We start from the raw sequence: 26,269 nt of genomic DNA, 5'->3' as shown, positions 1-26,269 counted from the left end.
TATATAATATCTTATCATAAGTTGTTGTTTTTGTTGCTAAATCTTCTATTATTTGGTTTTCTATTGATGTCATATAATCTCTTATAGTTCCTTTAGTATGAAACCCTATGTAATTCCAAATATCTTTTCTAGACAATTCACTAAGCTTTGGATTAGTAAAAGCTTCTAATAAAAAAGAATTCAACCAATTTTCGAAAATTTCTTTTTCATTCTTTTTACGGTCTAAATCAAGCATTCTTTCTCCTTCCATTTCCTGGATTTTAGGAATGTATTTTGATGGTATTTTTGTATATTTTGAATCTTTATTTATAAACCCTTTTTAAAAAGCATAATTATCAAAACCTGTTTCCCATTTATATTGAGATTGGTTATCTTTAGATGTTCCAGCTTCATTTTTTACTTGTATTGGAATTGCTGGTTCTTCGTCACTTGAATAATCTAGGATGTGTTCTTCATTATCTATATTTTCAGAATTTACTAATTCTTCTTCTATTTGAAATCCTTGTTCCATAATATTATTTTCTTGAGCCATTTTTAATTGTTTAAAAAGCATTGTAACTTCTTCTAATTTTTCTTCAATATTCATAATTTTAGTGGTGATTTTACTTTTAGATCTGTTATGTTGATTATATTTTGAAATTTTTCTTCTTTGTGATTCTCTTTTTCTTTATTTCTTTGAAATTTTATGGATACTAATATTTCTTCAAGCATATCTACTATAGAATTTAATTGTGGGTTAAAAGTATGATAAAGATGTGGGGAATCATTTCCATGGTAACATTTCTTAGAAATTCCGTGTGAAAAATAAGTTTTTTCAGGTTTTTGAAGTCCTTCAATAAAACTTATAGTAAAATAAAGATTTTGAGAAAAATCATTTTGTATTGATTTTAAGAATTCGGTGTCATTACAGTTAACATTAGTTAAAATCATTAATTTTTGATCTATTAATTTTGATAACTTAATTATTACTTCTCTTAAATCTTCTAATTTACTTTTTTCCATTAGGTGACGTTTTTTTTTGTGAAGAGTTACAGTTTAAAGTGTGACTTTGGAAAGTATGGTGTAAGCAAATCTTTAAATCTGTACAGATTTAGATCTGTACCGTATAATTTCCTTATTCCAAAAATAGAATTTATGCAAAACTAAGACAAGTGCTACGGTGTAGATTGAAAATTGTATCTATACATATAAACGATATATGGCAACCTCATATAAAATTTTATTGAGACAAGAGTTCTAAAAAGTAACTGTCTAAAAGGACAAAGTCTGAATATATGTAAATCATATCTAGAATAGCTTAGGTAATTATTGAAGTTAGTAGGTTTATTTAGTTTTTAGATCATTATTTGCATATTCAGATTTTAATAATGACCTAAGTTATTTTATGTATAATTTGCATATTTAAACTTTGTCCTTTTATATAGTTACATTTCAGAATTTTTGTCACAATAAAATTTTATATGAGGCCGTCACATGTCGTCTACATGTGTAGATACAATTTTTAATCTACACAGTAACACTTGCCTAAAACTAATGGTCCACAAATACGTTGAACAAAAACTATGAAGCTCCAAAAATATATGCATTTTAGCAAAAACTTGGGAACAAAAATAAAAAGAGATTAGTTTGTTTTGGTAAGTGATACAAAGTTTCGATGGTTTTGGCTGCTCAATATAAACAGAGAATCAATATATATATGAGAGATTATCAGAAGCCTGAGTTTCAAATACTATTGTATACATGAAGCACAGGGTTACAGTGGCGGCATCTGGGCTCTGTGGAATTGTGACTCCCTACAAGTAACCTGTATTGAAATGCATACTCAGTTTATTCATATGTCTATAAATGATCAATGTAGAGTTCTTTGGGCTTTAACTGCTGTTTATGCGAGTTCCCAAGAAAGCCTGAGAAAGGTATTTTTTGAAAAGATTAATCAGATTGCTTGTAATATGGATATGCCTTGGATGCTAGTTGGCGACTATAATGACATTGCGGAGGTGTGCGAGAAAAAAAGGGGTGCTCGAATTGATGCCAATGCTTGTAGAAAATTTAAGGACTGGATTAACACCTGCAATCTAATAGACCTGGGGTATTGTGGTACAAGGTTTACTTGGAGAGAGGGGCAGCGCAATGGGTTAGAGAGAGTTTTTAAACGGTTGGATAGAGCCCTGGCTAATGCAGATTAGAGAAGCTCTTTCGCAAATGCTAGAGTTGAAGTGCTTCCTAGAGTGAGGTCTGATCATCACCCTCTCTTGGTGATTATGAAACCGAAAAGAATGGATAAAGGTGAAAAGCCCTTTCGCTATGAGGCTATGTGGAAATCACACCCCAATTTTGATGAATTTGTTTTAAAAAATTGGAGTCCTTCTAATTCATTTTCTGCATCACTCAATTCTCTTGCTGTCAATTTGAAAAAATGGAATAACGATGTCTTCGGCAATGTGTTTAAGAGAAAAAGAAAAGTCCTAAACAGAATCAATGGTATCCAAAAAGCTTCGACCTACGGCAGAAATCCCTTTCTCAAAGACTTGGAGCAGCAACTTGTTACAGAGCTTGAAGAAATTTTGAATCAAGAAGAAACACTCTGCCTTCAAAAATCTAGACAGAATTGGATTGTTGACAGAGATAGAAATACAAGGTATTACCATACAAAAACAGCCATAAGAAGGAAGAAAAATAGAATCCTTAAGCTTCGAAAAAGTGATGGGCAATGGTGTGACCAACAAGAGAGAGTTATGGAGATGGTAATGAATTTTTTCAAAGCCCTTTACCAAGAAGAGAATGGCAACTGCACCTTCCTTAATACGATTTTCACTTTTCCAGAACTCCGTAAAGATCTTAAAGATGTCCTTTCTATTCCTCCTTCATACACTCAGATTCAAAAAGCGTTGTTTGACATTAGGTCCTTGAAAGTCCTTAGGGAGGATGGTTTCCCAGCCCTCTTCTATAAGGAGAATTGGAATGTAATAAAAGGTTCGTTTATCCCTTTTATTTTACAACTCTGGCATAACCCTAGGATTATTGAATCCATCAATCAAACTCTCGTCACTCTGATTCCTAAGGTTCCTAATCCAGAATTTGTCTCGCAATTTCGGCCTATAGCACTTGTAATGTTGCTTATAAGACCATCACTAAAATTGTGATCTCCAAACTCAAACCCCTCATTGCCGATAGCATTTCTCCAAACCAGGCCAGTTTTATACCTGGTAGAATGATACATGACAATGTTATTATTGCCAAAGAGCTGTGGCACAATATGAGAAAATTAAAAGGAAAAAAGAAGTTCATGTCTATAAAAATTGACTTCGAAAAGGCATATGACTGGTTGAAGTGGAGCTTCATCGAGAAGGTCTTGGAGGAGTTTGGAGTTCCAGACCAATTGAAAAATATCATTCTCTCTTGTGTGTCTTCTGTTTCTTACAAAATCCTGTGGAACGGGTGTAAGACGGAGGCTTTTTTGCCTACTCGGGGAATTAGACAAGGTGATCCGATGTCACCCTATCTCTTCGTTATGGCTATGGAGAAACTCTCTCACTTGATTGAAGAAAATATTGTGCGAAGCGACTGGATGCCTATGAGAGTGGGTCGGGAAGGGCCATCAATTTCTCACATTCTCTTCGCAGACGACCTGTTGCTTTTTGCTGAGGCTTCCACTCAACAAATAGATAATATTGGGCGAGTCCTTGAGCTTTTTTGTACTGTGTCAGGATTAAAGATAAATCAAGCAAAATCAACCATATCTTTTTCCAAAAATGTGGAACAAAGCCTGAAGGATATTATCACTAACAGATGCAAGTTCAAGGAAACTGTTGAGCTGGAAAAATACCTGAGTGCTATAATTACCAATGGAAGAACTCAAAAAAGAGATTTCAAGGGTGCAGTGGAGCGGGTCAAGAATAAACTCAGTGGGTGGAAAGTAGGATGCTTGTCTTTCGCTGGTAGAGTTACTCTGGCTTAATCTGTGTTAACTCCCTCTCTAAACTATGATATGATGCATTCCATTATCCCTAAAGGAATCTGTCAAGAAATTGAAAGATTACAAAGAAGGTTCATCTGGGCAGAGAATGCAGGAGAAAGAAAATTTCACAATGTGGGGTGGCATATTTTATGCAAACCCAAAATCCTTGGAGGCTTGGGATTCAAATCTCTTTTCTTGATGAATGAGGCCTTCATGCTCAAAGCTTTCTGGAGATTAGTGGTGGATAATGACACTCTCTGGGCAAGAGTACTACTGAATAAATATGATAAAGGGAGACAATTTCCTGGGGAGATGAAAGTCAAAGGCTCAGATTCTCAATTCTGGAAAAATCTTAAAAAGATGAAGATGATCTTTGACAAGAATACAAGATTTTCAATTGGTAATGGTAAATCGACTCGTCTTTGGGATGATCCTTGGGTAGAAAATGATCCACTTCGTGAGCACCTAACCAGTAATCAGATCCTTGTGGAGTTAAGGAACATGACAGTTATTGAAGCTGTGGAACAAAACAATGATTGGAACTACCCCCTTCTAAAGAATCATCTTCCGGATATCATCATTAACAAAATAAGAGCTATCCATCCTCCTCTTCAAGAAGCGGGCAGAGATGGAATTTGGTGGAATGCAACTCAAAATGGAATTTTTTCTGTTGCGAGTGCTTATAAACTTTTAACAGGGCATGGGAAACCACAAGATCAAGTGTGGAATGTGATATGGAAGTGGAGAGGACCCCAAAGAATGCGGTGTTTCTTGTGGGTGACCACACACTAAAAACTCATGACTGCAAAAAGAAGATCAAAACTTTTTGGAGCACCCCCTTTCTGCCATGGATGCCAAGGAGTCAAAGAGACCCAAGAGCACCTGTTAAGAGACTACCCAGCAGCATCTAGAATTTGGACCCAATTTATTCACTCAGCCTTCCTTCAAGATTTCTTTAGAGCTCCCTTCGAAGCGTGGCTCAGATGGAGCCTTTCCACTGAGCTGGGCCGTTCAAACCAAATAGATTGGATAACATAATTTGTAGTTACCTGCTAGTGGTTATGGCACTGGAGAAATAAGGAGATTTTTATGCCGGGTTTCACCAGACCTAATGATCCGTGCTCCTTCATTTGCAATCAAGCAATTTCGATCAGGAATGCTCCTTACAAGTTGTATACTAGAGAGTATAGAGAAAAAGTGGAAAGACAGATCTCATGGTCATGTCCACCTACCAACTGGATCAAATTGAATTCTGATGGTGCTTCGTGCGGAAACCCAGGAACAACATCATGTGGAGGACTCTTAAGGGATGAGATAGGGCATTGGGTTGCTGGATACTGTTCGAACTTGGGAATCTGATCAGCTTTCCAAGCAGAGATTTGGGGCTTGTTACACGGGCTGAAAACAGCCTGGGAGTTAGGAATCAGGAGGCTTATTGTGGATCTGGACTCAAAAGTGCTTGTGGAGGTCATTACTAAGAAAATGCAGAAAACCACCCCAGTAATTTGATCAGAATTATCTCTAAGTGGCTGAAAAAGAACTGGCAAGTTAGAGTAAGCCATACTTATAGAGAAGGAAATAGAGCTGCTGATTTCTTAGCTAGAGAAGGATTAAAGTGTAACCCAGGTTTCAATTTTGTTGATGTGCCACCAGCACCTTTGAGACAAATTTTGTTTAATGATTGATTAGTGTCTTGTAATTCTGGGCTTTAGCCCCGATTAAATACAAAAAAAAAAAATTCTTAAAAGAATATTCTCATTCCAACAACATACACGAATTAACATATTAACAGTTATTCAATATATATTTAATAGTTGTTAAATATTTAATAATGACTGGAAATCGAACTAATAGTTTAAAAATAAGTCAAAATACAATTAAAGAGATATTTATTTTTTTACATTATACTTAAATAAGTGATTATCTACTCATTTAGACATCATAATATTGCATGTACCAACCTCAGCTCATAGACTTGGTCAAGATGAGGTTTCTTCCTAAAGATGAGTTCAATAAAGAATAAACCTTCGAACACTAATATAATATCTTCTCTATTATTAATTTCTACTAACTTCGATTTTTATTTTGAAAGATTTTTTTTTTATCACAATTCACAAGCCTCCTTCGACATCTTCATTAAGAAGCTAAAGATTAGGCCTGACCTACAGTATCTTTCAACATTGTCATCAAATTTTTAGAATTTGGGAATTGTATGAACTAAAATTTGGAAATTAGAAATGTCCTGTTTATCCATATCTAAAAGTATAGAAATATCATATCTAAAAATATATTTTATCAATTACAATTTGTAAACTCTTTTGAAAACAAGTTAAACACATTATATAAGTCTGATTTATTTGTAAAATTTTAAAACATACATTGCCCTTTATATAATTCATAAAAAAATTGTTATTTCTAAGATTTGAACTAAAGACCTTTTAGTTAAATTATAAAGTAATTGTCATCTCAATTAATTCAATTTTTATTTTTTTATACATATTGAATAAAAAAAAAATAAGATACACTAGTATTAATAATGTTGAATCAAGACAAAAGATAATTAGCTTTTTTCATTAGTTTAAAATAGGAAAAAACCCTCAATATTTTTTCTTTTTACAAAATGCACAGATTTAACATCACTAATCAACATAAAATTTATAAATCAAACTCAGATTTAATTTTAGAGAAAATGATAAATAAATTCTTAAGTTTTTATTCCAAAAATAAATAAATCTCTCACCAAATTTAATTATAAATAGGTCTTTGATTTTTATAAATAAAAAACACATGAGCTCTTTTATATCAAATTTAAATCATTACTAAAAAACTTATATATAATTAAATTTGATAAAAGATTTATTTATTTTTGAGATAAAAAAATTAAAAATTTATTTGTGATTTACTCTTAATTTTATTCGTGGTGATACTATAATAAGCAAAGATCAATGTCAATCAATCAATGCAACCATCAACCAATCTAGATATTCATTTCTTCATTATTAAAATGACACCTAATCAGTGGGAGCAACTAAAACAATGGCATATAACTACGCAACATATTTTATCTTCATGTTTGAGTGAAATTATAATGATGAATTGATGATGTTAAATGATTAAGTTAATTTGATCATTAATTTAATTTAATTAATTTAATAATTTATTAGTACGATAAAATTAATTAAAGAAAAAAAAGAAAAAATACATAAAAAAAATTTAGTTAAACTTAATTAAAAAAATAATTTATCAATTCTAACATTTTTCAAACTCTAATAGCAAATGAATAGTGATAATGACGTATTTCTTTTTTCAAATGACATATCAATATTTTCAAATATTTAACCCTATAATACTTTAAAAAAAAACATTAGAATATTATATGTTGATATGAAATTAGGTAACATAAAAGTTAATATAATAAATATTATATCATATAGGGAAACCAAAAAAAATATTATATCATATAATAAAGTCTTTTTCTTTAACATGATAGTTTAATAGTGTACTTATTATGGTAAGAAATAGATCACACTTTATAATATTGTAACACTATTATTATGTCATATTAGATGTAAAACAAGTTATACTAATATATGTTTATATTCGTGCAAAAGTTAATAAGATACCCAAAAAAAACTTAATACATTAATTAACTGTTAACCAAAAGTTATTTTTCCTTTAAAATTTATGAATAATAAAAATAAATAAAAAAATATTATGTAAATATTAAAAATTAACTATTAAATCAATCATTATGTATTTATATATTTTAATATATATTTATATTAGTGATTAATTTTGTGCGTATACATAGTATAATTAAAATCAATCATACTAAATAGTACAAAATCTTGTACAGTTTCACTCGCTCCCTTATATCCGTTCCTTGTACATTATGTCAAGGCTTAATATAATAAGAGAAGCAATATCTCTAAGATGTTCTTATTCTATCTAAAAACAAGAGAATATTTAAAAGATGTTTTGATAAGCACGAAGGATGTGAATGCCCATTAATATCATAGGTAATTTAGTTTTTTTATAAAAGAATATTCATGTTACCAAAAGAGAATTTACATTTAATAAATGTTGAAAATATGAACCCTATACATGTATAAATAGTTTAACACCCCATTACCCTAAGCCTTATCTCTAGGTGTAAGGCAAAGAATAACAAAGTGCCATGACAGTTCTAAAGTTTATACATTAATAAATATAGAAGGAGATAATAACACTAGGAGCCCGATAAAGGAATAAAGTTCAAAATCACATAAAGCGGATTTACAAGGGCGAGACGTCCACACACGATAACTAAAAGCGTAAAGGGACAGGGTGCCACATGAGACTCAATATAGTAATAGTCAAAATAGATATACATAAGTGTAATAAACAAAAGAACTCTAGTCGTAGCCCGTAGAGTTTAGGCCGACTAGTTACAAACAGAAAAATACAGAGTCTTTGAGTTAAAACAGCTTATACAATTTATCTCTCAAGTAAGCCTCTAAAGCCATAAAGTCTAAAATACAAAAGCAAGAGAAAGCACTATAGTAAAACAAAACAGAAATAAACAAGGAAGAAACCATACTTCGCTCTGTCACCATCTCGCAACTCACCGAGGTGGGTTACGACTTGCATCTGAAAAATAACAACAAAGTATGGAATGAGAACCGGAGGTTCTCAGTATGGTAACAGTGCCCAATATGTAAGATGTAAGATGTAAGGTTCTGGGACGCCGAAGGCAATCCTAGAACTTCACACCAAACCGATATTCAAGATTAACATAAATAAATAAATTAAACCATAAATCATCAGCATGGTTATCTAAACTTAGGGGATTTCTAACTAAAACTAGTCACCGCTATCCCACAGCCTTCACCAACCTACCCTCCGTGCGATTCCATCGCCACCGCCTACCTAACCTTCTCAGCACCAGACAAACAAAGATACTGCAAGTAAGGAAAACACAGGTATTATTCATATATATAACAAGTAATTCAAGAAACAAGTAGGCATGTTATACAATTAGGCAAATTCAAGTAATCAAAGCAAGCAAGCATATAAAAGATGCATATGATGAATGTCTATCCTATTGGCTGTGATATCACATGTCGGTTGTAGTGTCAAACCCGACTCATAATCCGGTCGGTAACTTCCGGATTAGTCTCTCTGTTGCGCATACTCAAGAGGAATAATCCCGAGGGGTGAGTACCCTACCACCTTCTCCTTTCAGAGGAAAATGTTCCGAGGGAGAGTGCCATTTCACCTTCCTCTGGATGTCGCATGATTCCGAGGGATAGTGCCCTACCACCTTGCAACCAGAGAGAAAACGCATGCTCAGGAGGAATAATTTCGAGGGATGAGTACCCTACCACCTTCTCCTTGAGTGATAAATATGAGTGAGAAGTCCAGCTTCAAGCCTCACATCCGATTCGTAGGCGGGAGACTGCCATAGCCCCTACGACAAAGAACAATACATATCGTAATCACGTATTCAATCTCGGAGGCCACTGCTCATAGCACACTTCCGCTCATACTCATTAATCATTTATTTCTAATTCTTAAACTCGTCATCCATACTTAATATCACAAGTTCATCATTCATCAGATACCCAACTAGTCCATCCCCACGTACACCAGCAACATAAACCTCTGTCTTCTAGCTTATTACCGGAAAAAATATCTATTTAAACTCACTTGGGGTAGTCTCTATGTTCCAAAGCCTAAAAACGAATTAATACATCCTAAATAAGCATTACAGAAGTTTGCAAGCTTGCCGGGAAGGTAAAACAATTAAAAACAAGGTTTTAGTTGAAAAACAGGGCATGTGCGTACGCATAGGGGTGTGCGTGCGCATGCCCACGAGGATTTTTGAAATGTTTATGTACGCATAGAGGTATGTGTACGCACAGATAGTAAAAATTTCAACTCTGTTCATCCGCACAAGGCGTGCGAATGCCCTCCACAGAGTGCATCTTTCAACGTGTGCATGCGCATAGCTTGCAAAACTTCGTTGGTTGTATGTGCGCACAGAGCGTGCTAGCACTCCCAACAGCAGCCATATCCCCAAGTGTGCGTGCGCACAAGGCTGTGCGTGCGCACACTTTCTAAAACACACAGTATGTGCGTGCGCACACAAACCAGAAATCACAAATTCTGCAGCATTCATAGAATTCAGATTTTGGACATCAACTTTCAACTATCATATCTTTCTCTACAAAATTTAGATTTCTACAAAATTGATAGCGTTTTAAAGCTCTTTAAATTATTTTTATTTTGATACAAAAATCATTCAATTTCAAAAACTGTAACTCAAGATATAATCTGTCAAAGTTTACCAAAAATTCATTTTCGCCAAAAATCTCTACACCTCAATTTTACCAAAACTGCTAATTCAAAACCAAACTAATCACAACCAAAACAATACCAAAACAACATAAAAGTCCATACCCTTCCTCTCCCAACTCAACCATCCATAATATTTCAATTACACCATTCAACACCATCAAAATCCTTAATTATCAACATCCAAAACCATCATAAACACTCATAATCATCATGAACCAACAACAACATCAACAACCACTACAAATCCTCATCAATTTCAATAACCATCACCAAACAATATCTAACATTCATATTACCACAATCAACATACACACTCATCAACATCAACCAACATCACAATATGTCTTTAACACCAATAACCCTCATACCCCTTATCAACCTCCTATTTATCATCAATATCATCAAACCCTCATTAACAACAATAAATCACAACATTCATCATCCACCTCCATACAACTTATCATCAAACATCAAATTTACATACAATTAAATATACACCCAAACATTTAATCCTATCTTAACGTCAACTAGCGTATAGGGGTGGCAGTGGGGCGGGTAGGGGCGGGTTTTTGCCCTACCCGACCCCACCCCGCCCTCCTTGCATTCCACTACTATCCGCCCCACCCCTACTTGCGGGTAGTAGGCTACTCTACCCTAACCTGCCCCTATAAAAATTAAATGACATTTTAATTTTTACACATTCATATATAAATTAAGATACAAACTTAAAATTCATAACTAAATTAAAATACAAACATAAGATTCATACAATGTCAAATAACTTGAAATTTAAAAAAGTTCATACAATGTCAAATAACTAAATTAAAATACAAACAAAGAAATTACATCATTAAAATATTAAAAAGTCTTCAATCCTTATTCTTGATCACTTTTCACATCTTCATCATCATTAAAGGTTTGAAGGTCAAGATTTAAACCTAAAAATCAAAAGAAATAGCAATTAATAAACTAATTACTATTATGTAAAAAATTAACATAAATGAATATTAAGTAATATATTACCTTTATTTCCTAAAGCTGCCCACAACCAACTTTGGCCACACATCAAAGCTTCAATTATGCTTTCTTTGAGCTTTCCGTAATGAGGAGAAATCACACGACCACTTGTACTAAAAGCAGATTCAGAAGCAACAGTGGAAACCGGAATGGCATATATATCCTTGGCTATTTTTGTCAAAACTTTAAATTTCATTTGATTGTTCTTCCATCATTTCAAAACATTAAAGTTAGGATCATTTGGAGGATGAATTTCCTCCTCAAGATAATGATCAAACTCAACATTCATACATGAACCCCTTGTCATTTTTCTTCTTTTAAGATACACCATATAATCATCATCCTTAAATATGCTTGTATTTTCACTTTCATCAACTTCTTTTGTACCAACATGTGACACATCAGAACTCATTTTTTTATTGTATTCATTAACCAACTCATTACACAACTGATGAATTCTGTCAACTTGCTTGGAACATTTTATTGGATCTGGATACATTTTTTCAAATTGAAATTCAACCCCAACCATCTTGTACCTAGGATCTAAAACAGCAGCAACACCCATAATGTTATGAATCTCATCCCAATACTTCTCAAATTTCTTCTTCATGCTAGATGCCATATTAGCAATTAAAGAATTACTAGAAAGTTGTCATTCATCCAATGAGACTTTTATTTTACAAACCAGAGTAAAGTAAAGATTGGCAATCAGAAATTTAAAACCAGAAAACAATTAAGTAACATCATAAAACAACTTCAATCTATCACATATTTCCTTGGCAAGTTCCCACTCCTCATTACTTGGCACAGTTTTATATTGGAATTCCTTCTGTCTTAACCCAGGAAAGATAGCTCTATACAACAATGCAGTGTCTAACATCAAATAAGTTGAGTTCCACCTAGTCGGACAATCAAAAACCAATTTCTTAGTAAATAGAATCGCTGTTTTAGCACACAAACTCACAAAAGTTTCGTTCCTTTTCTGCGTTGCAGTCTAACACAATACACTACTACGAATCTTTTCAATACTTTTCTTAACTATACTTAAACCATCCTTCACAATAAAATTCAATATATAAGCACAACAATGCATATGCAATAATTAACCCCCCAACATCAAGAATGAAGAATATAGCTACCCCAACAATTCATTTATCATAGCATCATTAGTAGAACAATTATCTAATGTAACAGTAGACAATTTTCTATCAACGTTCCATTCTAACAATATTTTTATCAATGTTTGAGTAAGAACTTCACTTGTATGGGGACAAGGAACATAACAAAAGCTGAAAAATAAAACAAACATGCATGCATTTTAGATTAACGAAGCTCAACATACAAAGACAACACAATGTATAAAAGTTTATGAAGTTTTTGAAGTACCTCAATAGGCGCATTTGTAACTTCCACAAACTATCGATATAGTGAGCTGTGACAACCATGTAACCTTTTTCTTGATTGGAAGTCCACATGTCGCTAGTTATTGAAACTCTACTATTATTTTCATCTAGTTGAAGAGTTAACTTCAGCTTCTCATCCCCAAACATTTTCAAGATGTCTTTTCTAATCGTGTTGTGAGTAGGCATTTTAAATGTTGGTTGCATTGATGCAAACACTCGCCTCAGTCCATGGTGGTCCACACAACTCAAAGGATACTCATGCAGGACAATCATTCAGTGACACACTTTCTTGTCTTTGAAGGATCAAACACAAATCCATCTTCATCTACTTTTTGCACCTGTGCTTGTTTTGGTAGTGATTCAACAATTGATGATTGCCTTGATTTCACCAATTTTATTCTCTTACAATAGCGGTCCACATGGTTTTTCAATGACTTAGTACCATTCTTCGGATTTGTATTAAGCACACTCTTGCAAAATTTATATTTTGCCTTCCATTCACCTTCAACTTTTAAACGATCAAAATACTCCTAATAAGCACTCTTAACATTAGCCTTATTGTCACATTCAACAGGAGTTGATCCTTCTGGATTTAAGGCATTATTATCCGTTGGTTATGGAGTTTCTGAAGATGGATTAGGATTACTCTAAACTTCAACTTCATTATCGGTAGGAGCAACATTATTACTTTGTGTGTCTTTTCTAGCATTACTAGCTATGAATTATCTTAACAAATCTACATTGAAAACACAAATCATATAAAGCATTTTTATTATATGAACTGAACACAAATTGACATAGAAATTGAACTAAACAATCCAAAATTCCATCACTTTGTCTGAATCTTCACATTGAGTAAATGGTATTAAAGAAAAATGCAGAAACAAATCTGGTAACAGCTCTTTTTTCTTCAATTTACAGTGGTTAGAGTATGAAACCCACCTCCCATTTGAAACAAAAATGTCAAACAAAAATTAAAGACACACACCTACCAACTAAAAAGAAAAATAGTTTGGTGTTTGAGTTATTAACCAAAATGCAGCAGTGTAAAAGGAACAGCTCAAAAATTTTTCAAACACAAAATTTCAATCACAAGAGAAAACAATAAAAACTCTAACCAGTCAAACTCTAACTAGAACTATGAATTTAAAAATAATTGAAGCTACGGATATAATTTCTTCTTCAACAACTATTCTTCGACTTTGGGATGATTTGGAAAATATTGAGGTACATATATCTTTTGTAATAATGCCATATATAATAATTAATTTGGCAAGCAATCATATACACTAATACACATACTGTGAAGGAAAAATTCTTCATCTAAAAAAAATTATACTCATATATGCAATTTGTGAAGGAAAAAAAATCTGGTACGACTAAAATGACTATTACAATAAAGAATTGATTATACTTAACTAGTTAAAAGAATTAATTTTCTATATTTTATCTCATATATATATATATATATTATGATTCATACATATTAAGCTTCTTGGATGTTGATTTAATCTGATCAAAGAGGGCAGCGCAGAGACAGGAGAACTTACTAGTTACTAGAGGAGGAAGACGGCGAGAAAGAGAGGTTCATTGGTTCAGTACTCAGTAGCTGCGATAGTGCAGAAATGATGAGTAGGTTCAAGCGTTTGACAGCTTGGCGACACAACGTCAATAGGATGACAGTGCAGCGGCAGCGACTCGGCGACGGGCTCGGCAGGACGGCAATGCAGTGACGGCGACATGCTCGGCGGAAGGCTCGACGACGCAGTGAAGGTGACCAGATCTGAGCTTCACTGGGGAGAACAGGAAGTGACTTTTCTTCTCTCTTCTCTGCTAGGGTTGGGGCTGAAGGAACGTGTTATTGAGTATGAGGACAGTGGCTGTTAGGATTAGGAACCCTAGAAACTTAAAATTGTGTGTATATATATATACTCCAGGGCGGGTAGGGGCGGGTTTAGCCTAACCTCGACCCCTCCCCGCCCCGCTTCGGGTCGGATTTAAACCCGTCCCGACCGGGTTTGGAAGGGTCGGGGACCCGCAGGTTCGGGTACTCCTGTCACCCCTACTAGCCTAAGTGTCCAGAAACATTACATATTACATAAAGGAAACCGAAACCCTACCTTGGCCAATTCCCAATATGCGCAAACACCAAAAGCTTGGCTCCAGCAAGCTTCCATCAAGCTCCAAACCACCAAAGCCAAACCAAAAGCCACAACCAACTCCAAAAACAAGCTTCATACATACAACATAGCCATGCATTAACAACTAAAGCTCACACTACACTAAACCACAAGGATATAAAGGTTCCTTACCTTATCCAACGGTGATTGGGGTAAAGCCTGACAATTATCCACTACTAGAGATCACCTAAACAAGCAAAACTACAAAATCTACTAAAAAACTATATCCCAAAATGCAGAAATATTAGTGCAGGAAACTGGAGCGTGAGATTTGATTTTTTACCAGATTTTCCTAGATAAAAATGAAGAGATCGACGAGAGTTTCGTGTGGCCACACGGCTCGTCAATCGAAGTTCCGTAACTCAAGTTATGGCCAAAAGAAGGAAGAGGTGAATAGTGCACTCTCTTCTTCCTTTCTTCTCTCTTTCAGTGCCCCTCTCATCATATTAGGACAAGAATGAGCTGAATGCTCGTTAATAGAGCATATATATATATTGAGCCTTGGTTCGGTTTGGGCCCAGTCCAACCCGTTAGCATTTTTAGCCCATTTGCCCACTTTGGGCCAAAATCTTTAAGATTAATGTCCAGTTTTCGATTCTAAATTATTTTTATCTTTTCAAAATAATAAATCAATTTTTAAAATCTTATTTTCCAAAATATGCGGTACTAGACAGACTAGAGCTGGTATTAACAGTCTAAGCATCAGTACACATTTTTATAAAATCTTTTCGAAAAAGATGCATTTTTCAACTCAGAAAAATTCATTGAAATCAAATTTCACCTTTATATTTTCAAATTAAAACTTCAATTAAATCTACTCCGGACACTTAAAAATTATTATTTTACTAAAGCGGTTAAGGCGGTTCTTACAAATAGGGGGTATGGTACGAGACAAGACACACAACAATAAAACAAATATTCTCCTTCTCTCTTCACATTACAATATAGACTATCTCTTATCTCTCTGCATTTTTAAATTATAATATTAGTAAATATAGATATTACTTCTATTATAGTAAGATAAGAGCATTGGTGAACGTTAATACTAGAGTCTTATATTTCTTTATTTTATATTTATTTTCTTCCTTGTTTATTTATTCTACATCACGTTATTAGCACGAGACTCTGATCAAATTTTTAGAAAGACTCAGGTAACAAATTTTCATTATGTCGAAACTCTCTCATCTTTCTATTCAGTGCTCTTGATATATCTGGAAATAACTATTTATCATGGATATTAGATGCTAAAATCTATCTGGATTCAATGGATATTGGAGATACCATTAAGACTGAAAATAATGCATCCCAGAAGGATAAAGCCAAAGCCATAATTTTTCTTCGCCGTCATCTTGACAAAGGATTGAAAAATGAATATCTCACATTAAAAGATCATGCAGATCTGTGAAAAGACTTTAAAGAAAGGTAAAATCATCAAAAGACGGTGATACTGCCTCAAGCCCGATATGAATGGACGCACTTGCGTCTACAGGATTTTAAATCGATAAATGAATATAATTCAACAATGTTTTGAATCGCCTCATGAATGAAATTATGTGGGGAAAAGATAACTGATAATGATATGTTGGAAAAAAATTTCTCGACCTTTCATGCCTTGAATGTGCTCCTGCAGCAGCAGTATTGAGAAAAATGATTTAAAAAATATTCTGAGCTAATTTCTTGTCTTTTTGTTGCTGAACACAATAATGAGTTGCTCTTAAAGAATCATGAAGTGGACCCAGCCGGCGCCGCCCCATTTCCTGAAGTAAATACAACGAATCACTACCCCAGAAGAGGTAAATGGCAAGGTTTTAGTAACAAAAAAAATTATGGAAGGAAAAGGAATTATGTTCACAAGAAGGGATCTCACTAGAAGTGGGATAAAGAAAGAAACTCTGGACAAAATAAATCGACAGAGAACAAGTATTTCTGTTGTGGTGGAAAGGGCCATTGGTCGCGTACCTATCGTACCCCAAGGCACCTAGTCGATCTTTATCAGGCATCATTGAAAAAGGATGACAAAGGAAAGGAAACACATTTTGTTTCAAATGATGCTGAAAATTCTACCACTCATTATGATGTATTTGATTTCTTTGAGGATTCTGAAGGAAATATTGGTCATTTGATCAATGATGGAATAGTTTAATATGTGATATTGTTGAGTATTCATGTAAATAAATAATATAAGAAACTTATTATTAAGTTTTATTCTTTATGTATTAAGTTTCAAATATGATGTATATAAATAATAAAATATTAATGTTTATGTTTAAGAATTTTAGAAATCATTAAATGTGTCAAGTTTTAAAAATAATAATAATAATAGTGATATTAATAAAATTTTAGTATATGACATTATGTACAGTGTTTCTTAAGAAAAATAATTCCAATCAAATAATTCAATTTAACTGTGCATGTACTACTCATTTTATTATTATCATTTGTTTTTTGAAGAAGATGGCAAGGATATATAGTGAAGATATTTGCCTTGTAGATAGTGCAAGTTCACACAATATTCTTAAAAGTAATATATATTTTACCCATCTTGTGCCAAAAGAAGAATATGTTAATACTATTATTGGCTTAGGCAATATGATATAAGGCTCCAGAAGAGCTATAATTTTGTTTCCTGGAGGACCAAAATTCATAATAAATAATGCACTATTGTCTACTAAGTCTCTAAGGAACTTATTGAGTTTCAGAGATATTCGCTGAAATGGATATCATATTGAGATTATGAATGAGAGAGGTCATGAGTACTTATGTATCACAACTCATGATTAAAATAAAAAGGTTATATTAGAAAAGTTACCCTCACTTTTATTTGGGTTATATTATACCAAGATTAGTGTGATTGAATCACATGCCATTGTAAACCAGAAGTTTACTTGCCCAAATGAATTCATAACTTGGCATGACCGATTAGGTCATCCGGAAACAACTATGATGCGGAGAATTATTGAAAACTCCCATGGACATTCACTAAAGAACCAGAAGATTCTTAAATTTAGTGAATTTTGTTGTGCTGCATGTTCTCAAGGGAAGTTAATTTTAAGGCCATCACCAATAAAGATTGGATTTGAGTCCCCTGAATTCCTCGAAAGGATTCAAGGCGATATATGTGGACTTATTCATCCACCATGTGGATCTTTTAGATATTTTATGGTCCTAATAGACTCATCTTCGAGATGGTCACATGTGTGCTTATTGTCTTCTCGTAACCTGGCGTTCACGAGATTATTGGGTTAAATTATTCGATTAAAAGCACAATTTCCAGAAAATCCAATCAAAGCAATTCGTCTTGATAATGCTGGTGAATTTAATTTCCAAACTTTTGATGCCTATTGTATGGCTAATGAAATAAGTGTTGAACATCCCATAGCTCATGTTAACACACAAAATGGGCTAGCATAATCACTTATTAAACACCTCCAATTAATTGCTAAATCCTTACTTATGAGAACAAATCTCCCAACTTCGGTTTGGGGGCATGCTATTTTACATGCCGCAGCACTTATTCGATTGAGGCCAACGAGTTACCATCAGTTCTCTCCTATGCAATTAGCTTTTGGCCAGTAGCCAAATGTTTCCCATTTAAGAATATTTGGGTGTGTGATATATGTTCCCATTGTACCACCTATCACACGAAAATGGGACCTTAAAGAAAATTGGGGATATATGTTGGATATGATTCTTCCTCTATAGTGAGGTATCTTGAGATATAAACTGGAGATGTATTTAAAGCCTGGTTTACAGATTGTCATTTTGATGAATCAAAATTTTCAACATTAGGGGAAGAGAATAAGTTTCTTGAAAAGAAACTTAATTGGAATGCATTATCCTTGATGCATCTAGATCCTCGATCAGGGCAATGTGAACTAGAAATTCAAAAGATTATACATTTGCAAAGAATAGCAAATGAATTGCCTGAGCATTTTTCGTTACAAAGAGGATAACCAAATCTTATATACCAGCAGAAAATTTCCCAATTTGAATTGAGGTCCCAGTCGGACAAATAGCCACTGAAACAAATTCACGCCAGAAGCGTGGCAGGCCTCTCGGTTCCAAAGACAAAAATCCTCGAAAAAGAAAATAGGTAAATACTATTCCTGTTGAAAAAGGCATAGTAAAGACACCTGCAGTTGTCTAAAATTCTGATATAGTTTTAACACCAGAAGATGTTTAGGTACCTGAAAATTGTGAAAATGACGAGATCTCGATAAATTATGTCTTTACAGGAAAAAAATGGGACCGAAATAAGACAATTGTCAATGAGATATTTGCATATAATGTTGCATTAAATATCATGCATGAAAGTAAGGATCTTGAGCCAAGATCAGTCGAAGAATGTCGACAAAGGAATGATTCACCAAAATGGGAAGAAGCCATAAAAGCTGAATTAGACTCACTTGCCAAACGTGAAGTCTTTGGACCTGTAGTCTGTACACCAGAAGATGTAAAACCTGTTGGATACCGATGGGTATTTGTGAGAAAACGAAATGAAAAAAATGAAGTTGTACGCTATAAAGCTTGACTTGTAGCACAAGGTTTTTCACAAAGACCCGGTATAGATTATGAAGAAACATATTTCAAAGTAGTGGATGCAATAACATTGCGTTATTTGGTCAGTTTATCCGCCTATCATAAACTACATATGCATTTAATGGATGTGGTAACAACCTATTTAAATTGGCTCATTAGATCGTGATATCTATATGAAAGTCCCTGAAGGACTAAAGATATCTAAACCATCCAATGAATATTCACAATGATTATACTCAGTTAAATTGCAAAGATATTTATATGGTCTGAAGCAATCTGGACGAATGTGATATAATCATCTTACTGAGTATCTGGCCAAAAACGGATTCAAGAATGATGATATCTGTCCATGTATTTTCATAAAGAAATATGCATCTGAGTTAATCGTAATTGCTATGTACGTTGATGATTTAAATATTATTGGAACTCCTGAAGAGATTCCAACAATTATAGAAACTCTAAAAGAAGAGTTTGAGATGAAAGATCTCAGAAAGACTAAATTTTGTCTCGACCTGCAGATCGAGCATACAAAAAATGGGATATTCATTCATCAAACAACATACATAGAAAAGATCTTGGAAAGATTTTATATGGATAAGTCACATCCCTTGAGTACTCCAATGATCATAAAGTCTTTGGACGTGAAAAAGGATCAATTCCGTCCTAAAGAAGAAAATGAAGATATCCTTGATCCTAAAGTACCATATCTTAGTGTCATTGGAGCGCTAATGTATCTTGCTAATAATACACGAACCGATATATCATTTGCTGTGAATTTACTAGTAAGACATAGTTCCTCTCCAACAAGAAGATATTGGAGTGGAATTAAACAAATCTTTCGATATCTTCATGGAACGGTTGACATGAGGTTGTTTTATCTATATGAATCCAAGTCACAACAAGTTGGCTATGCAGATGCTGGATACTTGTCTGATCCACATAAAGGAAGATCTCAAACAGGATACCTGTTCACATATGGTGGTACAACTATATCATGAAGGTCCACGAAATAGATGATTGCAGCAACATCCTCTAATCATGCTGAAATACTAGTGATATATGAAGCTAGTCGCGAGTATTTTTGGCTCAAGAGTCTGATCCAATATATTCTGTCATCATATGGACTGATTGATCATAAGATAGCTCCAACTATCCTATTCGAAGATAATACAGCATGCATTGCTCAACTTAAAGGTGGATACATCAAAGGTGATAGAACAAAGCATATTTCTCCCAAATTCTTCTTCACTCATGATCTTCAAAATCGATGGACAATTGATGTCCAACAGATCCGCTCAAGTGACAATCTGACAGATTTATTCACAAAGTCACTCCCAAAATCCTTCTTTGAAAGATTAGTACATGAGATTGGGATGTGCCGATTTCGAGACATTAAATGATGTCGACAAGAGGGGGAGACTGTACTTTTTTTCCTTGGTCAGATTTTTTTCCACTGGGTTTTTCTTGACAAGGTTTTTAATGAGGCAGTCCTCATCACAAAGGATTGTGTACTCTTTTTCTTTCACTAAAGTTTTTCCCATTGAGTTTTTCTTTAGTAAGGTTTTAACGAGACATAATCCTAAATTGTCATCCAGGGGGAGTGTTGTGATAAGCACGAAGGATGTGGATGCCCATTAATATCATAGGTGACTGACTCAGTTTTTCCATGAAAGAATATTCCTGTTACCAAGAGAGAATTTACATTTAATGAAGGTTGAAAATATGAACTCTATACATGTGTAAATTAGAGGTATGATACGAGACAAGACACACAGTAATAAAATAAATATTCTCTTGCTCTCTTCACATTACAATATAAATATTTTTTATTTCTCTGTAGTTTTAAATTATAATAATTATAATATTAATAAATATAGAGATTAGTTCTATTATAGGAAAATAAGAACATTAATAAATGTTAATACTAGAGTCTTATAGTTTTTTATTTTATATTTATTTTCTTGTTTGTTTATTTACTCTACAACAAAAGATAAATTCAAAATTTCCCCAGCTTAAAAATTAAAAGAAAAAATAAAAGCTTAAACTAATAATTATATCCTCCTATAAAATATCATCGTTTCTAAAAGCAACATAACGAAATTAGGTTAGTTATTAGTAGTGATACATCAATCATCACATTTAGGGTTCCACTTAGTTAGTGCCATCAAATACTAATAGCTAAAGACAACACACAAAATGAAGAATTTTCCACCCATTCCTCCCCCCACTTGGGTGGATTCATAATAATTCCACTAAACGCTAACATTTGTATGGAAAATTGCACAGTTCCTAACACTCATATATCCAAACACATTATCAACATGACCAAATTGCATCCTCCACCGTCCTCATCAGACACCAAAATAATAATACATACAACATATTATTATTATTATTATTATTATTATTATTATTATATAAGAAGATGGTAAGAATAACCCTCTTGGAGCCGCACCCTTTCTTCTTCTTCAAAATTGAATCTTGAAACCCTTTTTGGATACCCTTTTGTCATAAATACTTAGGTCTTCTGCTAGATTTGAGAATCGTCAAGTGGGGGGTGAAGGAAGGAAGGAAGAGAACACGTTTTGTCAGAAAGTAAAAATAAAGAGAAAGAGGGGAGAGAGAAACACAACGTTTGGCTCTTGTTTAAACACAAGTGCATCGTTACAACCTTAAACTCCTCTCAATTTTTTATTGTTTGTCCTTTAGATATTTTGTTCTTTGGCTTAGTTTGCAACTTGTAAGTTATAACTTGTAACCCTCTTATTTTGGTTCACATATTTGTGCGTGTTTCATTCACCCTCTCCTCTATCTCTCTCTCACACACACAACCATATATAACGTTATTCATATTTTCTTAGTTTTGTAACTTTACCTTTGTGCCCTCCAAGGGACTAGGAAGGAACAGAACCAATAAAAAAAACAACCCTTTTAGGTTAAATCTTCCACCATTTGGGTGTGTGTGTGTGTGTGTTTTCCAATGGCAACATGGGTCTTATCAGAATGTGGGTTAAGGCCTCTTCCCCCAATGTTCCCTAGACCAAGAACTGGATCCATTTCATGCACCAAATCTTCTTCTATAAACTCCACATTCTTATCCTCAGATCTGAAGAGCTTCCAACAACAAACAAGGTTCCAATGTTGTAGTTTTAAGGAGAGAAGAAGAAGCTGGGAGATTAAGGTTAGTGTACCTTTAAGGGTTGGCACCATTGAGGAGGAAGAAGAAGAAGAAGGAATCATCAATGGTGTTGTTGAAAAAAGAGAAGTTTGTGAATTTGACCCTGGTGCACCACCACCATTCAAATTGAGTGACATAAGAGCAGCAATACCTAAGCACTGTTGGGTGAAGGATCCATGGAGGTCAATGAGTTATGTTGTGAGAGATGTTGTTGTTGTTCTTGGTTTGGCGGCTGCTGCTGCACACCTCAACAATTGGATTGTTTGGCCTCTCTATTGGGCTGCTCAAGGAACCATGTTTTGGGCACTTTTTGTTCTTGGTCATGATTGGTAATTCTCTTCAAACCCTTGTTTTTGCTTTTTGTTTTACACTTTTGTTATTGAATGCTATGTTTTTCAATCTATTCAAAACTTAAGAAACTCATTTGTTTAGTAATATATAACTTGCAATGCTTATTGCAAATTTCATCTCTTTTTCTTCTTTTAGTGGTCATGGAAGCTTCTCAAACAATCCCAAACTGAACAGTGTTGTTGGACATTTGCTGCATTCTTCAATTCTAGTACCATATCATGGATGGTATGTTAATGCTAATAATAATGTTCATGCAATTTTTCTCAAGTCCTCTGTTTTCTTCCTAATTTAATTTGCAATATTTATAGTGTAATCTTTGATGCTGATATTTTCATGAAATCTAACAGGAGAATTAGTCATAGAACTCATCATCAAAACCATGGCCATGTTGAAAATGATGAATCTTGGCACCCGGTAAGACCATGATTAAGAAATATTTGTTCTGTTTTTTTAAGGAATCTGTTTTGCTCTTTTTTTTTTACATATCAATCAAAGTTTCTAAACTAAGAAGTTTCATGTCAATTTTTTTGCAGCTGCCTGAAAAAATCTTCAAGAGCTTGGACAATGTAACACGTACCTTAAGATTCACAATACCTTTTCCAATGCTTGCATATCCTATATACCTTGTAAGTTATAATGCCCAATTTAAAAACAAAAAAAGGATATAGTCGTATATTTTTAAAACATATTTAATGGGTCTAGAAAAGTATAAACTACTCATTTTTTTAATTTTATATTATTTTTCAATGTTATATAAATGAAAATTAGCCGCTATAAATGTTAATTAAAGTACGTATTAAATATGTTTAAAAAACATGCAATTATTTCTCTGGGTTGACAATTTTTACCCGAATTGACCATTTATTGCTTTTTTTTCCCCTTTTCTACAAGAAATTGAAAACTTTGATTTTTTTGATTTGATTATCTTTTAATTCAGTGGAGCAGAAGTCCTGGGAAGACAGGTTCTCACTTTCATCCAGATAGTGACTTGTTTGTCTCAAATGAGAGAAAAGATGTTATCACTTCAACAATTTGTTGGGCAGCCATGGCTTCTTTGCTAGTTGGGTTAGGGTTTGTGATGGGTCCAATCCAATTGCTTAAGCTTTATGGCATTCCTTACGTGGTATGTTCCAATTCTACCTTGTAACTTCTAATTAGACACTTAATTAATTTTGATTTAGTCCTAATTTGACTAATTTTGCCAACTTGCTTTGAATTGTAGCTTTTTGTTATGTGGTTGGACTTTGTTACTTATTTGCATCACCATGGCCATGAAGACAAATTACCATGGTACCGTGGAGAGGTATTCATTTCTTCTTTCCTTCTTATGATGTAAGATGTTTTTGCTCAAATTGGTTATTGTACTTTTCTTGAATGAAAAACTTTCGGACATAGTGTTTTTATTAAATGAATTTAGGGCTTGTTCGGTTAAATTTGTAAGAAAATATTTTTTTTCGAGTTAATTTTTTTAAAACATCTTATAGAGGAGTAAAACTAGTTTTATGTTCGAAATTTTTTAAAAATATATAAATTATAATTTTTTTAAAAAAATATTTTTTATTTTTCTAGTGTTTTTTTTATTATTACTAAAAATTTACTAAATATGCTAAAAAGATAAAAGAAAATATTTTTTATTTTATCAATTTAATGACACCCAAACAAGCACTTAATTTCGATACGCGATTAGTATAAAACAGTTTTATAACATTATATTAGTAAAAAGAATTAATATGAATGATCATAATTAAAAATAGATGTGATTAAATATTTGTGCAATACATCATACATGATATCAAAATTAAACTCTTATTTTATATATATTTTTTTAAAAAAAAATCAATCTTAGCTTGTTTGATTTATGTTTGGACAGGAATGGAGCTACCTTAGGGGCGGGCTTACAACTCTTGATCGTGACTATGGTTGGATTAATAATATTCACCATGATATTGGAACTCATGTCATACATCATCTCTTTCCTCAAATTCCCCATTATCACTTAATAGAAGCAGTTAGTACAACACAACCCTTATAATCTTCATTATTCTACATTATAGTAATTTTTCTATTTCAAACTAGCTATATTTTCAGAAAAATTAGTACAAAACAAATTAATGTATTGGTTTGTCTGAAAAAAAAAAATATTTTAGGACAAAGAAATTAAGGATTTGTTTGGTTTGTATTTTCATTATTTATTTTTATTTTTAATGTTTTTTTATTTTTAATATTCTAAGAAAAAATAAAATAGTAAAAATAATAAATTTATTTTTATTTTTACTTTTTATTTTTTCTTTTTTTATTTTACATTTTTAAAAATAAAAAATATTAAAAATAAAAATAGAAAATAAAATACAAACTAAATACACCCTAAGTGTATGTTTGGTTTGTGTTGTTATTTTCAATTTTTTTTTACTTTTCTGTTCATATAAATTTAAAAATAGAAAATACTGAAAATACAAACACAAAACCGATTAACCCTAATTTTTTTTCAAATGAATTGCTTAATTTTGTTGCATTTTTGGTTGTAATTGTAGACTGAAGCAGCAAAGCCAGTTCTTGGAAAGTATTACCGAGAGCCAAAGAAATCTCTACCTCTTCCATTTCACCTTATTGGAGATTTGATGAGAAGCATGAAGAAAGATCATTATGTTAGTGACACTGGTGATGTTGTTTATTACCAAACAGACCCTACACTTGGTGGCTCTTCTACATCAATTTAAGAAGCTACAAAAATATATTTATTTATTTTTCCTCTTGAAGACACGAGAGGCCCCACATATATATTGATATCATCATATTATGAGGCACATGACACAATTCCTTAACAATGAAGAATTTCTCCAAAGATTTGTGCTCTCAATTGAGTCCTAAATCATAATTAAGAAGAGTTTTTGGTTCCTCAATGGGAATGGATTGTAACTTAATGCAATTATTAAAGCATTGATTCTGTAAATTGTCTATTCTTGATGGAAGAAGTGATTATATATGTTCACCAAAGTTTAATTATAGTAAATGAATAAAATTGAAGTTATGTATGTATTGATATCATATCACTCTCTAGGTTGTACTTTAGATATTGCATGTTCCTTCAATTAAGGTTGAGAAATTATAGTGGTGCCAATTCCTTGCCTTTTGGGTGGTAGGCCCAACCAAGTGTTAGGATTTGGTTGAATTAGTCCCACATTGCTTAGGATAGCAAATGGAGTGGGTGGCCTAGGCTATAAATATGAGGCTAAGTTCTTCATTTATTTTTGCACCAGTCAGAAACACTTTAAGCTTGTATCTGATTTTTCTTTTCCTCTGTACT

The 26,269-nt window shown here is 33.1% G+C and overlaps 3 protein-coding genes across 3 annotated transcripts; all 3 read left to right on the top strand.

Moving 5' to 3' along the window:
• The first annotated feature begins 2,276 nt into the window (after positions 1–2,276).
• Positions 2,277–3,143, top strand: LOC107475230 (uncharacterized). Its single transcript, XM_016094863.1, has one exon. The coding sequence runs from the start codon at positions 2,277–2,279 to the stop codon at positions 3,141–3,143; it is 867 nt and encodes a 288-aa protein (XP_015950349.1).
• Positions 3,144–4,156: 1,013 nt separating this feature from the next.
• On the top strand, positions 4,157–5,317 carry LOC107475231 (uncharacterized). The gene is made up of 2 exons (XM_016094864.1): positions 4,157–4,687; positions 5,015–5,317. Exons 1-2 carry the CDS (start codon positions 4,157–4,159, stop codon positions 5,315–5,317), a joined length of 834 nt encoding a protein of 277 aa, XP_015950350.1.
• A 16,563-nt stretch (positions 5,318–21,880) lies between these two features.
• LOC107475149 (omega-3 fatty acid desaturase, chloroplastic) lies at positions 21,881–25,997 on the top strand. Its single transcript, XM_016094767.3, has 8 exons — positions 21,881–22,943; positions 23,101–23,190; positions 23,313–23,379; positions 23,499–23,591; positions 23,903–24,088; positions 24,188–24,268; positions 24,836–24,973; positions 25,497–25,997. The coding sequence occupies exons 1-8, from the start codon at positions 22,417–22,419 to the stop codon at positions 25,680–25,682; spliced, it is 1,368 nt and encodes a 455-aa protein (XP_015950253.1). The 5' UTR covers positions 21,881–22,416; the 3' UTR covers positions 25,683–25,997.
• The last annotated feature ends 272 nt before the right edge of the window (positions 25,998–26,269 follow it).

Source organism: Arachis duranensis, chromosome 2, assembly GCF_000817695.3.
Source record: "Arachis duranensis cultivar V14167 chromosome 2, aradu.V14167.gnm2.J7QH, whole genome shotgun sequence".
NCBI lineage: Eukaryota > Viridiplantae > Streptophyta > Magnoliopsida > Fabales > Fabaceae > Arachis > Arachis duranensis.
The sequence above is the reverse complement of the archived record's forward strand: the minus strand, read 5'-3'. Positions and strand labels throughout refer to the sequence as shown.